General features: G+C 42.1%; 1 protein-coding gene and 1 long non-coding RNA gene across 15 annotated transcripts in view; one reads left to right on the top strand and one right to left on the bottom strand.

The window, feature by feature from the left end:
* LOC112662726 (uncharacterized) overlaps positions 1 to 15,315 on the top strand; it is a 57,529-nt gene extending 42,214 nt beyond the window's left edge. For 7 of the 10 annotated variants that reach the window (XR_004811991.2, XR_004811987.2, XR_004811989.2 and 4 more), the window contains 4 exons: positions 1,683 to 2,564; positions 8,586 to 11,258; positions 11,856 to 12,025; positions 15,017 to 15,315. This is a non-coding gene — a long non-coding RNA (uncharacterized LOC112662726). The remainder of the gene's footprint in view (positions 1 to 1,682; positions 2,565 to 8,585; positions 11,259 to 11,855; positions 12,026 to 15,016) is intronic. The other 3 variants (XR_004811984.2, XR_004811986.2, XR_003138771.3) reach the window with 3 other exon arrangements.
* The window catches only part of CTNND2 (catenin delta 2), a 924,458-nt gene that overhangs the window by 83,701 nt on the left and 820,096 nt on the right, over positions 1 to 20,661 (bottom strand). For 4 of the 5 annotated variants that reach the window (XM_025451313.3, XM_025451314.3, XM_049105630.1 and 1 more), the window contains 2 exons: positions 18,225 to 18,299; positions 17,022 to 17,172 (listed from right to left, as the gene is read on the bottom strand). In XM_025451313.3, coding sequence (XP_025307098.1) covers positions 17,022 to 17,172; positions 18,225 to 18,299 — 226 coding nt within the window. The remainder of the gene's footprint in view (positions 1 to 17,021; positions 17,173 to 18,224; positions 18,300 to 20,661) is intronic. The other variant, XM_025451315.3, reaches the window with a different exon arrangement.

Raw genomic sequence — 20,661 nt, 5'->3', positions numbered from 1 at the left:
GTAAGAAGGTCAAAGAATCAAGTGATATTGCTATAAGGAAAGATCTTCTATTCTCTCCAACTTATTTATGTGAGGGATGTTTCTTGGTATTTAAATCTATTTTAAAAATTGAGAAATGATTAATACTGAATCCTGTTCATTCAAGCAAGAAGTAATCTTCATTTTTGGCTCTACAAATTGATTGGGATAAAATGGTTCATCCATCTAAGGAATAGATTTCCAATATGATTTTACTTTTTATATTAAAAATTTTAATCAAGATTTATTATATATATTCTTTTGGTCAATTATATCCTGCTAATAGCTAGAGTAACAACTTAATCCATAAGATAATTTTAACTTAAAACTTAATACCATAAAGAGACTTTTAAAGATACATTTTAATTTGTATATATCTTGTTTGCAGGAAGAATGATCAGTGAGAGGCTTTTAAGTATAAAATACATGAGAGTAAAATTCTTGAGAAATGTGGGATGGTGACATGTTTAAAAAGTAAAGGAATGATATACCATTTCTAATGTTAATGAAGAACCTGCTTATATATTATTAAAAAAAGATAATGGGGGGCACCTGAGTGGCTCAGCGGTTGAACATCTGCCTTTGCCTCAGGTTGTGATCCCAGGGTCCTGAGACCAAGTCCCACATCGGTCTCCCTGCAGGGAGCCTTCTTCTCCCTCTGCCTGTATCTCTGCCTGTCTGTGTCTCTCATGAATAAATAAATCTTTTAAAAAATAAAAAAGATAATGGTGGATATTAAACCACTATGGTATTTAGATATATTTAAAAGAGGGATGTGTCAATTTTATTTTTTAAATGTCACACAGAAAACTACATCCTTGGCAACAATTTAAATTGAAAAGTGTGAGAGAGGCAAACATTTGTCCAAAAACCTTTTAGAAAAAGGTTGAAAGATGAAAATTTCAGTAGTAAAATATGACCGTGCAGAATAATAAGACTCAAGAAATAAAAGTAAAACAAATAAGCAAGAATAAATAACAGACCCCTAACTGTCCATAATTCTAGCAATGTTTAAAAATCATTGATTCTATCAATAAACCGATCTTCTCCAGGCCTTGGTGGTCAAACCTCCTGTCCAGGAGACCACCAGGCAAGGTGGGGGAAAGCAAAGCCTGAAGTGCCAGTGGCGTTAGGAAACAATACAATGACTTCAGAACTTCAGGGAACCACAGTTAAGAGATACAGTCCTTTATTCCTCAAGAAAGGTAAACAAATGAGTACCAGTGAATAGCTCTTATTAAAAAAATTCTTAAATTTTTCCTTAAGCAATTCAATAACAAAATAAACATCCTTTACTAACCTAATGGAATCAAGGACTGTCAGGCTGTCCCTAACGGTATTATACTGGTTTCTTTGGGGTCATGATAGTTATATTTGAGAGAATGAAGGTGGGTTGTTAAGTTTTACAATTTTTTTTTTAATTCCTAAATTTAAGAATTAAGTAAAAATTGTGAAGAGAGAGAGAAAGAGAGAGAGAACTGCAGGGAACATCAAGGAAAAGAGGATTGCGGTCCTTCCCCAGGCTTTTATAGGAAACCTAAGAGGAAGACAAGGCCTATTTCATTCCATCCTCCAAATAAACATACCAGCTTGCTTCAGCCCGGTTATGGGGCTAATCTTATGCATATATTTGAACCCTCTTTTTTTCTCTGTTTCAAACAAAGAGTCTCACAGGTCTCTGAACTTAAAAAAAAAAAAAAAGACTGAGCAAGACTATAACAAATATAATCTGTGAAAGACCCTGGGCCTGGAGATTTCCAAACAACATGGAGGCTGGCTCCCACCATCAATGGACAGAGAGCCATGGAAAGATGAGAAGACATGGCCATGACAAGAAACTTGGAAATCACCAGAAGATGTGACTCCATGATGGGCAGGTCGATTCCACATACCTTTCCCTCCTTCCCTACTTCCTCTTCTCTCCCTCACATCAAGTGGGAGATTCCTGGAACATTACTCCACCCTCCCAGAGGACAGGATGGCAGCTGCCCTGCAGCTGACCGAATGCCAACCTGGGCTTGGGTCCCACCTGGTTTTGTCCAGTCTGTGAGTTAAAATCTCTTACCAAAGCAACACAGAAATGCAATGTTTGTTTCAAAAAGTTCAGCAGAATATTGAGAGAAAACTAATGAATTCATCAAATTTATAGTGAAGTCTCGATACATTTCAATCCCCTCGTTCCTTGTTAGACTAACCACCTTATTTGTGAGTCTAGTTAGGCTGGAATTCTAGGGGGTTGCTGTTAATGTATGCCACATCTGGTTTGCTCCAGGCTGTGGGGAGCAGGTGGGCACAGGCTACCAGTGGGGCACTGCTCGTGCTTGTTACTGTCATTAATATCGTCTCTTGTCTGTGGTTTCCTCTTTATCCCAGCACCGCTCTCCAGGTATGGCTCCCATTCCAACAACCCCCAACCTCCACTCTGACCCTGCCTTGGGCCCAGCAGGCTCAGCTGGTGTTGCTTTTGGAGCCAATGGGAACCTGAAAAGCAGGGTTGCTGAGATGCTGTCTGAAGCCAAGGTGGGAAGATGGCAAAGTATGATTCAGTGAGTCCCTTCACTTACACTCCCAATGACTGTGGATGCAATCATGTTGACACATGTGAGCTCACTCACTCATTTAAGATGGACTTTGTTGCACATTGAACTTAATTACTGAGTGCTTGGTATTCCTTGTTTATTACTTATGCATGGTTCCTGTCCAATTGGGTAGCACAGTCACATGCTAACCATTTAAAACACTGATCCATGGGATCCCTGGGTGGTGCAGTGGTTTAGCGCCTGCCTTTGGCCCAGGGCGTGATCCTGGAGACCCAGGATCGAATCCTACGTCGGGCTCCCGGTGCATGGAGCCTGCTTCTCCCTCTGCCTATGTCTCTGCCTCTCTCTCTCTCTCTCTCTCTGTGTGACTATCATAAATTAAAAAAAAAGATTTAACAAAACAAAACAAAACAAAAAAAACACTGATCCAGGGGAGGCCCTCTACTTTGTAATTCATATGTTTTCAGCTAGCTCTTTCTCTCTGCCTCATGGAAGTAGGGATGTGCAAATTATGTATTTTCCCCTATAATAATACTTTAGAAACAAAACCATCTCTCCTCATTAACAGATATCCTTGCCAATATTCATCACTCACCCTAACCTCTTTTTTTTTTATCCTATCTCTTTTTATTCACCATCTCTGGTCTCCCAGTTTGGACCAAGAGTGAGAGCTGGTGACAATGGAATACAATTCCAACATCTCTCTCCTTTGGATACGTGATGTGTCACAGAGGGAGGTGATATTCACACTAGGATGTTGAGAATCAGGTCAACTGAGGAATGTTCAGTGTGGCTAATGGAATTACTTCTTGGGTCTCCCCACCACCTGCCACTCCTCAGTTGGGTAGATTAACATCCTGCTAAAAAAGCAAGGTCAAAAGTTTGATGTTCAAGGGGACCCGTAAATTTTTCTGTTAGCTGATGCAGCCTCCATACCAAATCCCAGAGAACCCTGCATGCCACACAGACTGCAAGTCAGGGGTGGGGAAGGGGACTAGATGGAGGGGCATCTGAGAAATCCTGTCACACCAGATTCAACACACACTGCTTGGCATCACCTCTGTCTATCAAAGAGAAGACATTTAAAAAATCATCCAGGCATAAGGTGTAAGGTAGCAGCCAAGAACAGTATATTTGGGAAGAGATAGGCAGTTTTAGTTCAAGAAACATCACTCTCAAAAAGGTAATACTAATACTCTAGCATTTCTGAAGGATGGTTGTGAGACAGGGTTACATCTCAAAATATTAATTTGTAGTTTTTCTGTTTATTTCTCTTCTCTTTGCTTGCTAACATGTACCCTGAGGGCATTTTTTCTTTTTCTTTCTCAATGTACACACCGAAACAGACACAGTCTCAAAGAAGCCATGGACCTGCGTAGTAGAGGGAACATCTGGATGCTGCTTGAGGGATCAAGGTTTCAGGTTCCAAAAATTAGCTAAGACTGGAGCAAGGGCAAGTGGTTCTGGGGAGCAGTGCAGCACCTCCACCCCTTCAGCTAATTATGCTGGAAGCATTAGGCTGCCTGCAAGGTGGGGAGCTCCGACACCTTGAGTGAGCGAGGGTGACATCAAGGGAAAACCCCGACCTGTCACAATATTTTTTTTAAGAGAGCATGAGACAAGGGGTGTGCAGGGGAGGACAGGCAGAGGGAGAGAGAGAATCTCAAGCAGACTCCATACCTAGTGTGGAGCCCTATGTGGGGCTCGACTCACGACCCTGAGATCATGACCTGAGCTGAAACCAAGAGTCAGAGGCTTAACCAACTGAGCCACCCAGGCACTTCCCCCATCAGAAGATCCTAGACACTTCCCATGGTCCTCTAAGTACTGATCTCTGTTGTCAGTGCTACCTAGCATGTGAAATTTTCAACAAGCTGTTTACAATCTTCCTCTTGATTACATTGGTCTTTAAACATAAAGAGCTTTATTAAGCGAAAAGATAAGTTAGAAAGCTTTGCCAAGCTGGAGAAGCTCAGGATACGTTCATCTAAGTGTGTTATAAAAAATTATATGGAAGCAAGGGAGTCATAATACCTACTGTATGTTCCTATGCTTTGTTTTGACTCTAGGTATTAATGCCATTACTGGTGATATTATCTGAAATTGGCTATTTCAAAGCCATTATCCATGACATATAATTCTGTAAGGAAAAGTGTGAAACAGAATAAGTGCTGGAGAATAAGTGCTGGAGAAAAATTCTGTGTTCCAGTCAAAGAAATGGGATGTCTTGGAGTTAGACTTGCCATTATAAAATATTTCAAAATTGAAAGAAGATAGCTTTGCAGGAGGTCAGCAGACTGCTTTATTTACAATGGGTCTTGCTGGACTCTAGAGGAGTGATTCTCAACCTTGGCTATCTATTACAATCCCCCAGGAAGCCTCACAATAAGTGATAATACCTGAACATCTCTGGGGATGGGTTTAGAAAATTCCAACATACAACTGAGATTAAGAACCACAATCTAATAAATGTGCTTCTCATCTGTGTCAGTTTGCATAATAAAAATAAGGCATGTAGCTCTATTTTCAGGGGTACAGTGGTGGTGGTATGTTCAAGGTGAGGAAGCATGGTGAGAGTAGGTAGGTCTGAATTGTCAAAGACGCTGTAGTATAGGTTAAAACTACAAGCAATTTTGAATAATGAGATAAATCTACACATGGCCATGGGAATTTGGTTTATGAAACCACAATATATGACTTCAATCCATTATTGATTCAAATAAAACTTGGTATCTACTAGATGCCAAAATAGCTCTATTCTGCAGGTGCTAGCAGCAAATAAGGAAGATACTGTCCACACTCCCCTAGAGTTCCTATTGTCACAGAACAGTAACAATGTAACACCTACCTGTGGTTGTCATCCCATTAACACAATGCCAGGCATTGTCAGGGCTTTCAAAACAAACATAAAAAGGGAAAACAGAGAAAGATGTTCTTGTTTCTAAAAAGCTATCAGCCTGGCCAATGAGATAACCCAACTTCACTGGACACATTATGCATTACTATGGATCCTGTACACACATTCCTCATGTACTAAATTTGCAGTGGGGGGCTGTTCCACAGATATCCATGAAAAGGTTCCAGTAGGGCAACAAATTAAACATAGAGTTCTTAGGGAAGTTTTGCAAAGGGTGGCGTTCTCCCTTTGTCTTGGAAGATGGGTAAGGAGTGGAGGAAATGAAAGAGTGGTGTGTGTGTGTGTGTGTGTGTGTGTGTGTGTGTGTAGAACAGCTGAAGTGATGGAGTTGGAGAGAGAAAGGTAAGAATGGGAACCGTAGGGAGCGTGCTCAACTGGAAAGAAAGCTGTGAACTCAGGAACAGTAAGTACAGGGATAGAGAAAGTGAGAGTAAAATTATCTGAAAAATGTAGGTAACATGATGATCCAAACAAGCTGGCAGCTGAACTTTACAGACGAAAGAGGGAAAGGGAGAAGGAGGCATGGGTGAGGGTAGAGAGAGAGATCCTTTGATTCAGAAAACTTATGTCGGAGCTGTAACACAGAGAGAACTCTCTGGGATCCATAGGTGCTCAGCTTCCTAGCCCAACCATAGGTCAAATACTGATCACATCTTGAAACACTTGAACTCAGTGGTGAAAACAGAATTTACCCAAAAGCTGCAACTAAGCTGAATTTAAAGCCCAGATATTGTTAAAATATGTACTGGATTAACTCAGCCCTCCACCTTAGCTACTGATAGAAAAAGAAACGGGGTGTTCTTTTTTTGGAGGTATGTATTATCTACCTCAGTCTATGCTAATACTTTGACACACAGTGTCTGGCATAAGAAACAAATCATAGATGTGCAACGAAGTGGGAAAATGTGATTCAAAATTAGGAGAAAAGATCGCAGTATAGAGAAATCTACAAATAACCCAGAGGGTAGAATAAGCAGACAAGGACTTTATCTGTGATGTTTATATTAAACTATCTAGGGGAAACATGGACAAAATACATGAAAAAAATGGATAAATTCAACAGAGAAATGGAAAGTACAAGAAAGAGCCAAATGAGGATTCTAGAGTTGGAAAATACAGTATCAGAAATAAAGAATTTATATGATGGGCTTTAGAGAAGATTGACCCAAGAGAGAGCCTAGATGTAGAGAGGAGGAGGAGGAGAAAGAAGCAAAGGGAAAAGAAGAAAAGGAAAACCAGGAAAGTTTTATCCTAGAAACCATGACATATTAATATATCAAATGCTGCTGGAAAGGTCAAGCAAGGTCAAAAGAGAGACATGCCCACAGTAGAATAAATGAAGACTTCTGGAGGAGGGGGCTTAATAAAAACTGTTTTATTGAAAAAAAATCAGGTAGCAGAGTTCATTTTGCTTCATTCACATCATGGACACTGAATAGGCCTTAGTTGGGGGCTTGCCCAGAGCTCAAAGTCAACAGTGATGTGGGGGTGGGAGCACAAGTAGTAAGCTACGGGACCTGCCATGCTACAGGCGGAACTCAAAGGTGAGATGCACAGAAATCACACAGAGAATTCAAGAAATACTCTGAAGAAGTACCAAGAAGGCCTCATGGTGCATCTACAGGGATAAATAAAAGGAAGACAAAAATCCCCAAAGTTTCTATCCATTTCTATCATTGGAAACAGGAAGACAAGTAAAAGACTAGGGCCTGGGATGATGATGATTTGAAAGCCCAGCCTTTTGAACCACAGAGAGAGTGACACAGTGAAGATGTCTTGTGCTGGGGTAAAGGTGGGAGGCGTGTCTTGGGCAGAACTTCCTGATTGTTTCCTGGGCATGCATGGCATGCACAGAAGATAGAACATCTGCACTGTGTTGGGGGGTAAGAGCTCTGTTGGACAACAGCTATGCCCCGCTGGAGCTCATAGATCCAGGAGAGTGGGCAGATGCAGGTGCTCCCTGGACTTTCCTCAGGGCAGAGAAATCACTATTTCAGCATATGTATCACCCATTCATGGTGCACTCTGATGGGAACTCTGGTCCAAAGGGGCAAGCTGAAGCCTTGCTCACCACAGCATTCCCACTGGTCCCAGCATACGGTGGCCCTCCATAACCATCTGCTGGTGAGAGAAGCCTACAGGTCATCTCTCTCACACACTGTATTCTAACATTTTAAGAATAACAAGGTCACTCCTGAAATGGATCAGACTCTCACACAGACGCTATGTGGTCTGTGGAGTTAACATTCAATTAAAAAGTTTAACCCTACCACTCTCCATTTCATGGCTACAACTTTCCTTTTTGATGAGTAAATTAAACTGTTCAAGTCTCTAAGTACAGACCGTGGGGATTTTTTATCTTTTGATCTGTCTTGTACATTCAATACCCTCTTGGGCTGATATTGTTGAAATACTAGTGACTCCTAATTAAAAGCAACACATTGCACATTACTGTATGCCTGCACCAGCCTGGCTGCTACTGTGTCAAGTTCAGTTGCCTACATTCAAGATGAAGGATGATAACATTTGGTACTCAAAGCATATTATGTGCTTTGGGAGACAAGCCACTTGTCCTTTATCATTCTTCTCCAAAGCCATTTATTTTATGTGACATTGTTTAAAGATACTATCATGCACAAAACTGAGTAGGGAAATTTCATTTTAAATCTGAAAAAAAAAAAACAGTCTTTTCTGATAGATAATAAATGAACTTTCATGAACTTCTTGGTTGTAAGAGAAGAAATCTCTGAATTTCAAATAAGTTTCTTGAAACCACTCAGGATATTTTGGTGAGGAACCGCTGGGAATGATTCTCTGCTTCCCCTCACCTAGTACCAAGTATCTCTTTGATTCTAGTCTGACAGGATGAAGAGATGAGATTTTTCTTCTCAAGTTTGCTTCTTCTCAAGGAGCAAACTCTGCTCTTTCTGCTTTTGCCATTTCACAGACCAGCACCCCACCTTCTGGCTGCAGGCTTCCCAGAGGTGGGGCTGCACCTCCATCCACCTCCTGGGTCCCCAGCCTCTTGCCTGGGGCTTGCTATGTCCTTCTTCCTGAGATTGCTGACCCATCTTTACAGTGACTGCCTTCTCTTCCTTTTATTGCCTTAGGTGCCCTCAAGGACAGATCCACTGACACATTCAATATACGATGCCAGCCTACACGCCTTTTCTTTAGCAGAACCCCCAATCGTGGATGTCCTTCCCTGCTCTGTAATTCCTCAACACCCAGTGCAATAAATACAACCAAACATAGCCCAAATGGCTAAAAGAGTATTCATCTTTAAATTCTATAACTATTTTCTAATCCACTATTTTTAGTATTAGAGAGTAAAAATAATGATTTCTTCCTACACGATTAAAACTTTTTTTGGAGGGGGTAAGGGGGAGAATTTGGGAGTCTACGTACAGAAGAAATACAATTTAAAAACATTTTCCTGCTAAAAATCCTTTTAGATACTTAAGATTTGCGGTATTGAGGAGATCCATTTCATTTCTCATGTATTCTCTTCTTGAAAGCATTTTCTTCTGAACTGTTTGGCTAGGCATAAGATGAATGCCTGACCAGTCAGAATAAAGTTAGGTGGATTTTATTTCCTCTTTTCTTTGAGGTCTTTAATCAGAGGTCCTGAAATTTGGATCAACTGGAAATTTCAGTCACTTTTGCCTTTTCCCCACATGGAGTATTTCCAAAGGGCGAATCATTAAGGCTTGTTTAATAAAATAATTATCAGCTCTTCGATTTATTTACAAGTCCCCTTCCAAGCAATTCTTATCTGCCAGACCCAGCCGCCAAAATTCCCCAACAGGTGTCTGAAGCTAATTAACGAAGAACTCATAGCTCCGCAGGAAAGGAAGGCAGCATTCATGAGATTAGGCTCTTGGGTTTGGGGGTTCTAACAGACACCTAATCTGAAGATACCAAGTTTTGGCTAAAGCACACAGCTTTTCTGCTGCCTAGAGTTTGGCTTGTGAAATCAAGTTATTAAAGAGAGCCAGCAAAGAGTGCTCTGATAAATCACCTCGTCTGGGAAACCAGGCTTCTTTTTAAAATACTAATTGAAATTGCATGTGTTTTAATTAAAACAACATCTGCCAGGGTCTGAAGAAACACATTTTGAAAAGTAGACAAGGTATGTCTCTAAAATGTCCTCAAGCCTACTTAATAAAGTGATCCTTACACATTCCCAGGAATGAAAAAAACACATGGCCTCCCAGTTGCACTGAAGTCTCCAGAGCTTCTGGTGTTTCTCTGGACAAAGGTGGGATTCCCCAAGGTCAAGAACACGGGCAAAGGAGATACCTTCAGTGCTGTGAAAGGGCTGTCCTCCAGCACAGGAGGCTTATATTTCAGAATGTTGTCCCCTATGAAAGCCATCTACAGGAGATGAGAAACTGAAACACTCACATATTTTAATTTTTTTTTAAGATAGAGAGGGGAGGGGAGGAGCAAAAGGGGAAGGAGAGAGAGAATCTTCAACAGACCCCAAGCTCAGTGTGGAGCCTGACTTTGCAACCCTGAGATCATGACCTGAGCTGAAATCAAGAGTCGGATGCTTAACCCACGGAACCACCTGGGTGCCTCCTTGCCCCCAACTTTACCTGATGAGTGGGCCATATAGCTTTAGAGGCCTCTGTTCTCTGGTTTTGCTAGGAAGCACTGTGCGTGCAAAGTGATATTTTCAGTACATAGGGGATGATGACCAATATGTGTTTCAATCCTGGGCCAAAAGAATTCAGACAAACTTTGAGAAATGACTTCCTGAGTAATATTTGGAATGCTTCTTCTTGGAGATGGAGACCTTGCTTAGGTATCTCTTTATTTGCCTGAGAACATGGTGTCATGATTAGAGAATTGAATAAAAATGTAACCCAAAGTTTGGATCAAGATCAATACTGGCAGGTCTACAATTCCGTGGATAGTCATTTCAAGAAATTCAACTGCGAGATCACTAAATAAAAGAAAATGTTTACAAAGCTATCCAACATTCAGGACAGCAAAGATATAATGAAGATATTTCCCCCCTTTCCCTCTAGTTCTCCAAAAGAAAATATACATGGATCCCTAGGTAACCATCCAGCTTGGAGGAGGTCATTCTATCGACAGAATTGATGATCTTCTTTATTCAGCCTTTATTTTCACTTAAAAGGAAGTTTTTATGTCGTCCTTTAAATATAACCAGCAACTACTGTCCATAAACAGTCTTTACAGTGGTCAGATAAAATCTCTCGCCCAAATATTTAAAACCTTGTGGCAAGAAGGAAAAAAAAGCTAGGAAGGGAATGCCCCCAACCCCTTTCCCTGAATGAATGAAAAGGATAATCAGAAAACCCCAAAAGGGGAGAGAAACAGCAATGAATGGATTTACTGCTTAACTAATAATGAACTCCCAGGCAAGAAACTACCCTTATTTTATTCACAATTTCATCAGTGTGGGAAAGTGTGCGATGTGCACCATTAGGGTACACCTGGACATTGGGGCTCCTTTCTCCACCTCTCCTGGTGGTTAGAGCCAGCAGAGTTCTTTCAGGAAATGGCCCCCTCCTGAGCTCAGAGAGAGTCAAATTTTGCCTGGTGCTCCTTTGGAACTTGGAACCAATTGACAGAGTGTTGCTTAGAAGGAAGCTCAGCTAGCTGATGCGGTGAGTAGAAGGTTGGTTGAATGAGCGGAATGTGTGGGGCCATCAGTCACAGCAACATTCTTGTGGATCATTCTGGATGTGGTGACCCAACCATCCAAATGATAATAGAGGAAAAGAGTCAAGCAAAGCAGAGAGGATGAGGTAAACCAGGGAAGGGCTAGATTGAAGGCAGTGGAAAGTCCTTCTCTTCAGTCCAGGGAGGGATGCAGGGGAGCAGGAAGGATGCTTCCAGATGCCAGCCCTAGCTCGCCTGCCAGAAAGTGTGGCAAGCAGCCACCACCTACCCGGGAAGCGTAGGGAGGGTGCTCCATTATCTCTGCCAATACTACCCGAAGGGGTGCAGCCACTCGCCAACATGAACTTCTGGCAATGATCAAGGCACACACAGAAAACGTTACTATTTCCTACCCAATCTCAGGCCTCTTCCCAGGAGGCAGCAGGATGAGTTTGAGCCTGACAAGAGTCCTGGATTCCAGGGGCCATCTACGCTGTCTTTCTATTCCCTAGAAGCCGTGGAAGAAGCTGAAACAGACATTTCCCCTACCCCTTCTTCTCTATCTGGGATTCCCCAAACCTCCTCCAGATCATTCTTCAGGATAAATACCAGTGTTTTTCACCCACCAGTGAGTTAGTTCAGCAAATATGTATTGAGTGCCTGTTACAGGCACAACAAGGTGCGAGTCACTGTAGGGCATAAAAATAAATATGGTACCTAATCCCTGCCTATTATCTCGTTAGGGGAAGATGCAGAGCATACATATGAAAACCTAACAGACATTGCAAACATAGGATTACACGATGGAAATCTCAGACAAATTGTCTCTTATCAGCCACCTACGAGCTACCTCTACTCTGAGTTCAAGAAGTAGCCTTCATTGGGAAGGCCACACCAAGTTGAGCTTTGAATGGTGGGTGGGAGGTCTATAAGCATGTAAGTGGGAATAGTGGTATGACAAATGGCATGGCTGAAGAATTCATGAAAAATCCACTAGACATAAGAGGCAGTTTGGGGTGGCATGGGCAGGGCTTCAAATATGGCACCAAGGCATTCACAGAGTACATCATCTTGCCTGTTGGGAAACTTACTTGCAGTGCCAATGTTACCCCTGGAAACAGTTTTGATGTAGTCTTGATTTTCTGGGCCTTCTGCAGATGCAGCAAAACAAAACGGTTCATTTGATGAAATGCTCTTTTTAATGATTATTTTCCATGGATGGATAGCAATGGGTTAATGACCACTGTTTGCCGGGTGATCAACATCTCTCTTGTCTAGATATATGCTTTAAGTTTCTTTTTATTTTTTATTTTTTGAGTTTTGTTTGCTGGTTGGCAGAGAAGGTAGGGATTTGGCTAAAATAAATACCTGCCAAGGGATCCCTGGGTGGCGCAGCGGTTTGGCACCTGCCTTTGGCCCAGGGCGCGATCCTGGAGACCCGGGATCGAGTCCCACGTCGGACTCCCGGTGAATGGAGCCTGCTTCTCCCTCTGCCTGTGTCTCTGCCTCTCTCTCTCTCTCTCTCTCTGTGACTATCATAAATAAAAAAAAAATACCTGCCATCTTTATCAGGATTGAAAACGTGCTGAAATGCATGGCATTTTGTTATTGAAAGGATAATAATATTGTTTGCTCTGTTTATTGAAGCTAATTATTACCATTATTGATAAAAAACCTTCCTGAATGATGAAATAACATTTCAGTCAGGAGGATAATTAACATTTTGGAAGGCAGCAAAGAAATGTACGCATGTGCACAAATTTGGATGGTTGAACCAAATCATTGAGAAGAACAGGAAGGTCCATCTATAGATGGAGAGAGAGAGAAGTAGATAATACTTATTGCCCAATGGCAGTCACAGACACAGAACCATGGAAATTCATGGGAAGAGGGTGTTCCTTCTAGATGATCTTCATGAGACCTGAGGGTGTAGGAGGATCTTTGTTCAACAGTTTCTTGGGAGCTTTCCCAATAGTGGAATCCTGGAAGATGAACATTATTCCTTAACCGGAATGTGACAGCAGCCCCTCCCTTCCCTTAGCTAAAAGAACCATCTACAAAGAGTTGCAATTTAAACTGAAATCCCAAACCAGTGATGGGAAAAAACAGAGTTTCTTCTGAAATTGTGAGTGTCTGCAGAAACCTAGTAAATTTTAGGAGGAAAATGAACTAGTTTTTAAAGGCGATTTTCTTTATTAATATAAAGTGCTTTTCTTTAAGTTTACCTTAATTTGCTTACTTAATGTTTTGCTAATTGGGGTTCATCTAAAATGATGGCCAGACAGGGGAAAAATGTACTTCTGTCATTCACTCAGTGAAAATTTATGAAGTCCCTATTATGGATCCAGGTGCTCTTCTAGGTACATGGGCTACCCCAATAAACTGAAAAGACAGAACTTGCTGCCCTTGGTGGGCATACATTCCTGTGGTAGGGAGGTGGGCAAAAAGCAAGATAAAGAAGCATTATGCTATATATTAGGAGGTGACTGGTGCTGTGGAGAGAAGCAAAATGAAGAAGGAGGTGGAGTTTAAGAATGGTGGCCAGACAAGGTTCTACTGGAATGTAAAGCCTGAGTGAGATGAGAATACAGGTGCATGGGCACTTGGAGAAAGAGGACTGCAGGCAGAGGCAGAGGCCAGTTCAAAGGCCCTGAGGCAAATCATGGCTCACATGAACCAGTGACCTCAGCTTGTTAGTGACAGTGAGAGGGGAGAAGGTAAGTGTGGAGAGGAAACCAGAGAGTTGGATCATGTACAACCATATCTGCCTGGCAAAGATTTCACTCACACTGGGCCAACAGGAGAAGTGACACGCTCTGCATAGGGTCTTAACAGGACCACTCTGGCTGCTGTGTTGAGAGTGGACGGTCGGGGGCGATGGCAGGGGCAGAGAGACTGGGTAGGTGACATGGTAGTAATGAGGTAGCTGAGTGATGATGGGAGTTTGGGGAAAAAGCAATGAAGATGAGAAGTGTCAGTTCTGGGTGAATGCAGAGGGTGATCAGATTTGCTGGCAGACTGGATACAGGGACTGAAGAGTCAAAGGGCACTGCAAGGTGCCTATCCTGGACAGTGGCAAGGACACAGTGCCATTTGCTGTCCGGGGAAGACTGTGCAGGGAACGGGGTAGGAGGCAAAGTTAAGAAACTCAGGTCCGGAGGCCTACGTGGGATGCCCGATGGAGGCCCAGCAGAGATGCTGGGCGGAGAGCTAGACCCAGAGGTGTGGGATTCGCACAAGAGTCATCCACCTGGGAGTCATCAGAATACAGGTGATCTTTCACACCCTGAAACCACAGGAGGTCACCAAAGCTTGAGATGAGAAGTGATAGAAAACAGAGGTCCAAATTCCACTCTTTGCCATTGTCACTGCCATTTGTTCAAAAGCACTGCAGTTTCCTTTTCAATATGCCAAGGTCTGTACAGCATTTCCTATAAAAATCACTGCTTGATACAGTATCTAAAACAAAGGAACTAGCAGAGGTCACATTCCCTTTCTCCTACATAGAACAGAAAGGTGTGTTGTCTTTTTGTTTTGTTAGATTCTGCTTTTCTCATTCAAGAAAAAAGTTATTGATTCCATAAAGTCAGTGACTTGGATATTTTCACTTCTATTTTTGGACGGCTGGCTCCCTTTCCTGTCTGGTGACATTTGATAGTAAAGGCTTAATTTAACATGGGCAATATGGAGCTCCAAATGTTCCTGCCTCAGAGAGAGTACTAGATAACTGGCTGCTGAGAAAGAAGAGATGCCTGCAAGCTAGAAAAGCAATCAATAGTTCCCTATTTTGTTATATTTTAATCCTGCAAAAGAAATAAAACACGCAAACACACAATACCTAGTAGTTAGTATCCAGGCAGTAGACTGATTAGCTATTGATTTTTTTCCTCTCTATTTTACACAGGAGCAACAGAATTTTATTGGAAGCCCTGGTTCCGTCCCGTCTGAAACGACTATGTGAGGAAAGAAAAAGTGGATGTGGAGAAGGAAACCTTTGGAGTTAATGGCCTAGTTTAAATATACAAAATCCACGAAGAACTTTCAAGTTAAATTCAAACTAAGTATAAATATCCAATTGTGAGGGGTTTTTTTTTCATGCCTTATAATACACTGTGAGCTTAAGAAATGATTGCATTAATTAGACGCAGATTTGAAGTCTGGTTGAAGTCCCCATAAATAAATAAATGGATGAAGGTCTGCAAACATTTTTGTTTTTATTGGAGGATATGATGGGTATTATGAAATCAAAGAAAAAAAGTGGCTCCTTTCCAGATCACAAAGGACTTAGAATGCCATGCTCAGGAAGGAGGATAGCAGAAAGAGACCCACGTATCTATGTGAAATCTGTGTATGAAATTTGGACTCAGGCGTGATACTCCAACTGCTGCAGGAATGGAATCTTGCCCCTTTGTCATGCTCACCTCCTTGGCTTTCTCCCTTTCCCCAGCTCAGAGGCTGCATAATGTGAACCTCAAGCATGGTGGGTGGTCCAGCTCCTTGCTACCCAAACTCCACTGACACCTGTTACCTTCAAGCAGGCTTGCCAGGCTTCATGCTGCACTCACCATAGACCCTACTAAAATCATCTCTTTAATTCCAGAGGCCTGTGCCTCTCCCTGGGCGGGTCCCTTGGTTGACCACTTCTCCAGGCATCCCTGGGCTTGGCCTGGGATCTTCCAACCTGCAGAGAGAGGAGCCAGGAAGCCTCTCTCTGACTTGGGCTCCTACCACTCACTCTGCATCACACACACGAGACCCCCTGAAGACCCTGAAGCTATTACACAGCTCCTAGCTCCCCCATGGGAGGCTACCTGCAGAAGCTGCTCCTTCATTTTGTTTGCTCTTCCCCCAAGATATCCACATGACCCACTCCCACCTCTTTTAGGTCTTTGCTCAAATGTCACTCACCTTCCCACAACTCCTATCTTTGACCTCCCACTTAAAATCACATTCCCTAGGCTGAGTGAAAGAAGCCAGACACAAAAGCTCACATATTATATGATTCTATTTACATAAAATATCCAGAATTGGGATGTCTGCAGAGGCAGAAAGGAGATTGTGGCTGCCAGGGGCTTGGATGAAAATGTTTTGGAACTTGATAGGTATGGTGGTTGTAGGACATTGTGAAAATGCTACATAACACCGAAATGGGGCACTCTGAAGTGGTGAATGTAATGGTAGGTAAATTTCAACTCAATGAAAAAATATTGCAACCTCATAATTATAGTTTCCTTTGCCTTGTGGAAGGTTTCTAACACCCCATTGGGTTCATGTGTATATTTTTTTCTTTGCACCTCTCCCGAATGTAAACCCCTCAAGGGCAAGACTTTCCATCTCTTTTGCTTACTGCTATCACCTCCAGGGCTGGGACAGGCCTGGAACAAAGCAGGTCATGGGTAAATATTTGCTGAATAAATAGATGAATATGTGACCTCCTGAATACTTCATTAATAAAAGAGCCTTCCTATTTTTTAAATACCGAATTAGAAGGAGATAAGTCTTTTAAAAATAGGATTAAAGAGCCATGTGGCTTAATCCAAAATGAATCTTAAAACAGACAGGGGAGAGATGCGGCGCGTATCCATGAGAATTCCAGCTCACCATGTAGAAAGCAAACGAACAACCCGACAGACATTCAGAGGCTTGGAACAATGGCATCCAGTGCTGAGCGCGGTGGTTGTTTTTAAGTGGCAAGGATTAGGAATGTCAACAGATCTCACATTTTCCTTTAACTTCTAAAAGATAAACCAGTGTATTGGATTTAAACTAGCAGGGGCAGCTAAGCGCCTCTAAGACGCACACCATTTCTGCAGGTACAGATGTTCCACCCATGGATTCAACCACATGCACCCCACCAGGAAATATTTTCCACTTATAGTCTGAGATGCTGTGAACTGGGGAGAACATACCGATGAGCTCCTTGTTTCTGACGTCCAAGGCCATGTTCCGGAGCGCCGTGGCCACCGCGCACACCACACGGTCGTTGTCTATTCGAAGCAGCTCCACGAGGATGGGCAGGCCTTTCTCTTTGCGGACAGCAGCTCGGATATATACTGACCACTGCAACAAGAGGGAAGGCAAAGATCTTAGAAGCTGAGGTGGAAAACCCTATAAGCAGATAGCACGTGTGCGTTTTCAGACTGTTGTTTACAGGAGCCAAAAAGTTGAATGATCAAGACCTACTCGTAGAATGGGTCGAATGTGTTAGGCACATGCTGAAATGTCTAAACTTTATTTTCTGCCTTCAAGATATGATAGAGGTTTCTGGGTTAATCGGTTAACCGTGCTTCATCTCTCTGCTACCAGCATTTGCAGTCCTTGACTTGGCAAAGCATTTGTAGGATGTGAGTGCTTGATGTTTTAGGATGAGGAGGTGGTAGGACAGGAAGGGCTGGTGTTTGGTATGAAATGGAATTAAAAAAAAGTCTAGGAAAGGTAGAGAATGTTAAAAGATGGAAAGTTGGTAATTTTTTTTAGGTTCTAGCATTTGGAGGTGGGGCAGGGAGGTGAGTTGGCGAACATACTGCCAATATGTTATTGGCTAAATAAGAAAGACATGAATAAGGAAAAGGTAGGGGTAGGGAGTGGTAAATGTGATATTTAAAATTTTAAAATCAAGAGTAAAAATTGTAAGAGAATTTCAAGGAAACACACTTAGATCAAAATATATTATGTCTAGGGCCACAATTCAACATCCAATTTATAAAGACATACAATTGGTTTTAGATTGGTGGCTCTTGGCTTTAGTGGAACACACTGCATCTTGCTGATGAAATGTACTTGCAATATCAGGATGATAAAGCATTCAGATTCATTTAATGGAATGTAGGTAGGCCCAGATTTTCCAGACATTTACGTATGTATACTTTATACTAGTGCTTGGTGTTCCAGAGAAGAGTACGCACTGTAAAAATCAAACATTATAAGGTTCTTATTCTGTTGCAATTTTATTTACAATCTAAGAAAATGACATTCATGACACAAAGTTCTGGATTCTGTGACAGAGTCCTCCAGGGGACCACCGAAGGTGCCGCAAAATCCCCACCCCTCCCCCGCCAGGCCCCTCCATCCCCCTTCCCCATTGGGGCAGGCACCCCAGAGCTGGCTCTCACCTGTGGCAGGCAGGGAGCCCCCTCTGGCAGTGAACGTAGGGCATACGCCATGCCTGCCACATCCTCAGCCCAGCCCTGCATGAAATATGAGATTAAAAAACACACACAACTTCATCCTGTCCTGCATCAGAAGTCACATTCACATAGTTTATCACCATCAACTCATACTGTCTGTTTTTCTCCTGCCCCCTCCCTGTCTCAAGCTCTAGGAAGCCTGAAGGGTGGGGAAACAGAGAGAACTTCCTAAAACACCTCGTGATTGCAATGAACTATTTCACAGTGCTGCTCTCAGGCAGTAAAGAAATCCACAGTCAGAAAGTCTTAGACATGGAAAAACCTCTAAGTTTGGAAGCTGCTTATTGGAATTTGGGTGTCTGGATGGGATATCCCCTCTGAGGGAAGAAGGACCTTCATGGAGACAGTACAAAACCTTCTTTAGTGTCATCGGAAATTTCACTTGCAGTTTGACATGCTGAGATATGATTCTCATCTACCTCTTCCACTACCTGTGAACCTCCTTGTCTCCAGTGCCCCAAAAAGACTAGACACCTGTGCTTATGCAGCCCACTCATTGTTGGTTTCCTTTCCTAAAACTAAGAAGGGAAGCTAGATAAAAGAAGATAATGGGAATCAGATGTAGGATTAATGTTTACATATTGTAAGATGAACATCAAACATAAACTTTAAGGCTGTGGAGATATTCTGGACCTTGTAAGAGACCATAAGCCCTGAAGCATAAGCCCTAAGATGACCTCTTTTTCAGTAGCAACTCATTCCAGGCCTGGGATGTTGACTTGTACATTAGTGATCTCTTCGGTTCCCTAGGAGGTTTGGCATTAGTAACCTTATTGTGCAGATGCGGAAATCTAGATACAAGGATTTTAAATAATCTGCCCACAGGGTCACTTATGCCTGGGCCTGTTATTCCACAACTGCTTCTCTTTATGATGCTGACAATACTCCCTCCTTTGCTATCACCTCTCTGCCACCTAATCCTCTGTGCTCAGGCCCCCAGACACTGCCTTGCCCTCCACTCCACCCTCCCAACAGAGGGGAACCTGGCCATATCTGAAATGAGCCAAGAAAGGAAGGATCTGAATTTCCTCTTAGAAGTTCAGCTATTATACCCTACCCATGTTGGATGGAAAGGTAATTTGGTGTTTGGAAAAAGAGTGACAATTCTTTAGCTTTCTGGAAAGTGATGTTAGAGTAACAAAAAGTGGCTGCACATGGCTGAAAATGTGTATGTGTCACAGATATGCCTTTTTGGTATGAGAACATGGCCAACCATGGTAGGTTATCCCTAAGTGGAAAAAGATAATCAGATAATGGATTTGATTTTACATTACTGATAACACAGACAGTAACTTTTATTTTGAAACCTTTAATTCTGTGGCTTGCAGGTACAATTGAGCCTTGAACAACACAGAGATTGGGGCATTGACCACCTGTGTGGTCAAAAATCTGCATAAGACCTCTGACTCCCCCAAAATTTCACTACTAATAGCTTGCTGTTGACCTGAAACCTTACCAATAATGTAAAGAGTAGATCAACACATATTTTGTATGTTCTATGCATTTATACTGTATTCTTATTATAAAGTAAGCCAAAGAAAAGGGAATGTTATTCAAGAAATCATAAGGAAGAGAAAACACATTTACAATACTGCTGTAGTTATTGAAAAACAATCTGTGACTAAGTGGTCTTGCACAGTTCAAACTCATATTGTTCAAGAGTCAACCGCATATGGAAAATACTCAATATTGGCTCAATAAAAGACAACTCAGAATAAATTATTTACATTTCACTCAGGACATGTTGCAAGTTTCCACAAGTTTTTTTGACATGCAAAGCTATGTGACACTGATGGTTTCTATATAGTCTTGGAGTAGATCATGTGTAACCTATGTGTATAAACTACATGAGACCAAGCAAGAACAAGTAAGAGTACAGGAGCTGAAAGAAAGAAAGGTATTCAGGAAATGGGGAATGTTTCATAGGTGCACTCAACACAGAAAGCTCATATACAGCTCATATACAGGTTTTCCAGAAGGGAAGTGAGCTGCTTTAGAAAGCATGGCAGCCTCTGTGGTGGCAGAAAGATGTATGGGTTGCCCACAGTTTTGTAAAAGAAACAAAAGTAGGAGAGTATCACTGGCATAAAAATAGCTGAACAAGAGAGAAAAAATGTAAAGTGTATCATAACTCATTGTGGTTGAGGTGGAAATCTTTGGATGAGACCTCAACTTTCTGTAAGTGGAATGAGAGCATTGTGTGCTGAGCATGCCACAACAGAGGGAAGGGTGTGGACCAGGAGGATGCCTTTAAGAAAAATGGTCTATGAGCTGAAGAGAGGATGTTTCATGATTCAAAAAGAGAAGAAGGGAGAGGAGAAGGAAGAAGAGGAGGAGAATGACAAAGAGAAGATGGAGGAGG

The sequence above is a fragment of the Canis lupus genome, chromosome 34 (genome assembly GCF_003254725.2).
Source record: "Canis lupus dingo isolate Sandy chromosome 34, ASM325472v2, whole genome shotgun sequence".
Lineage (NCBI taxonomy): Eukaryota > Metazoa > Chordata > Mammalia > Carnivora > Canidae > Canis > Canis lupus.
This window is presented reverse-complemented; position numbering and strand designations above follow the sequence as displayed.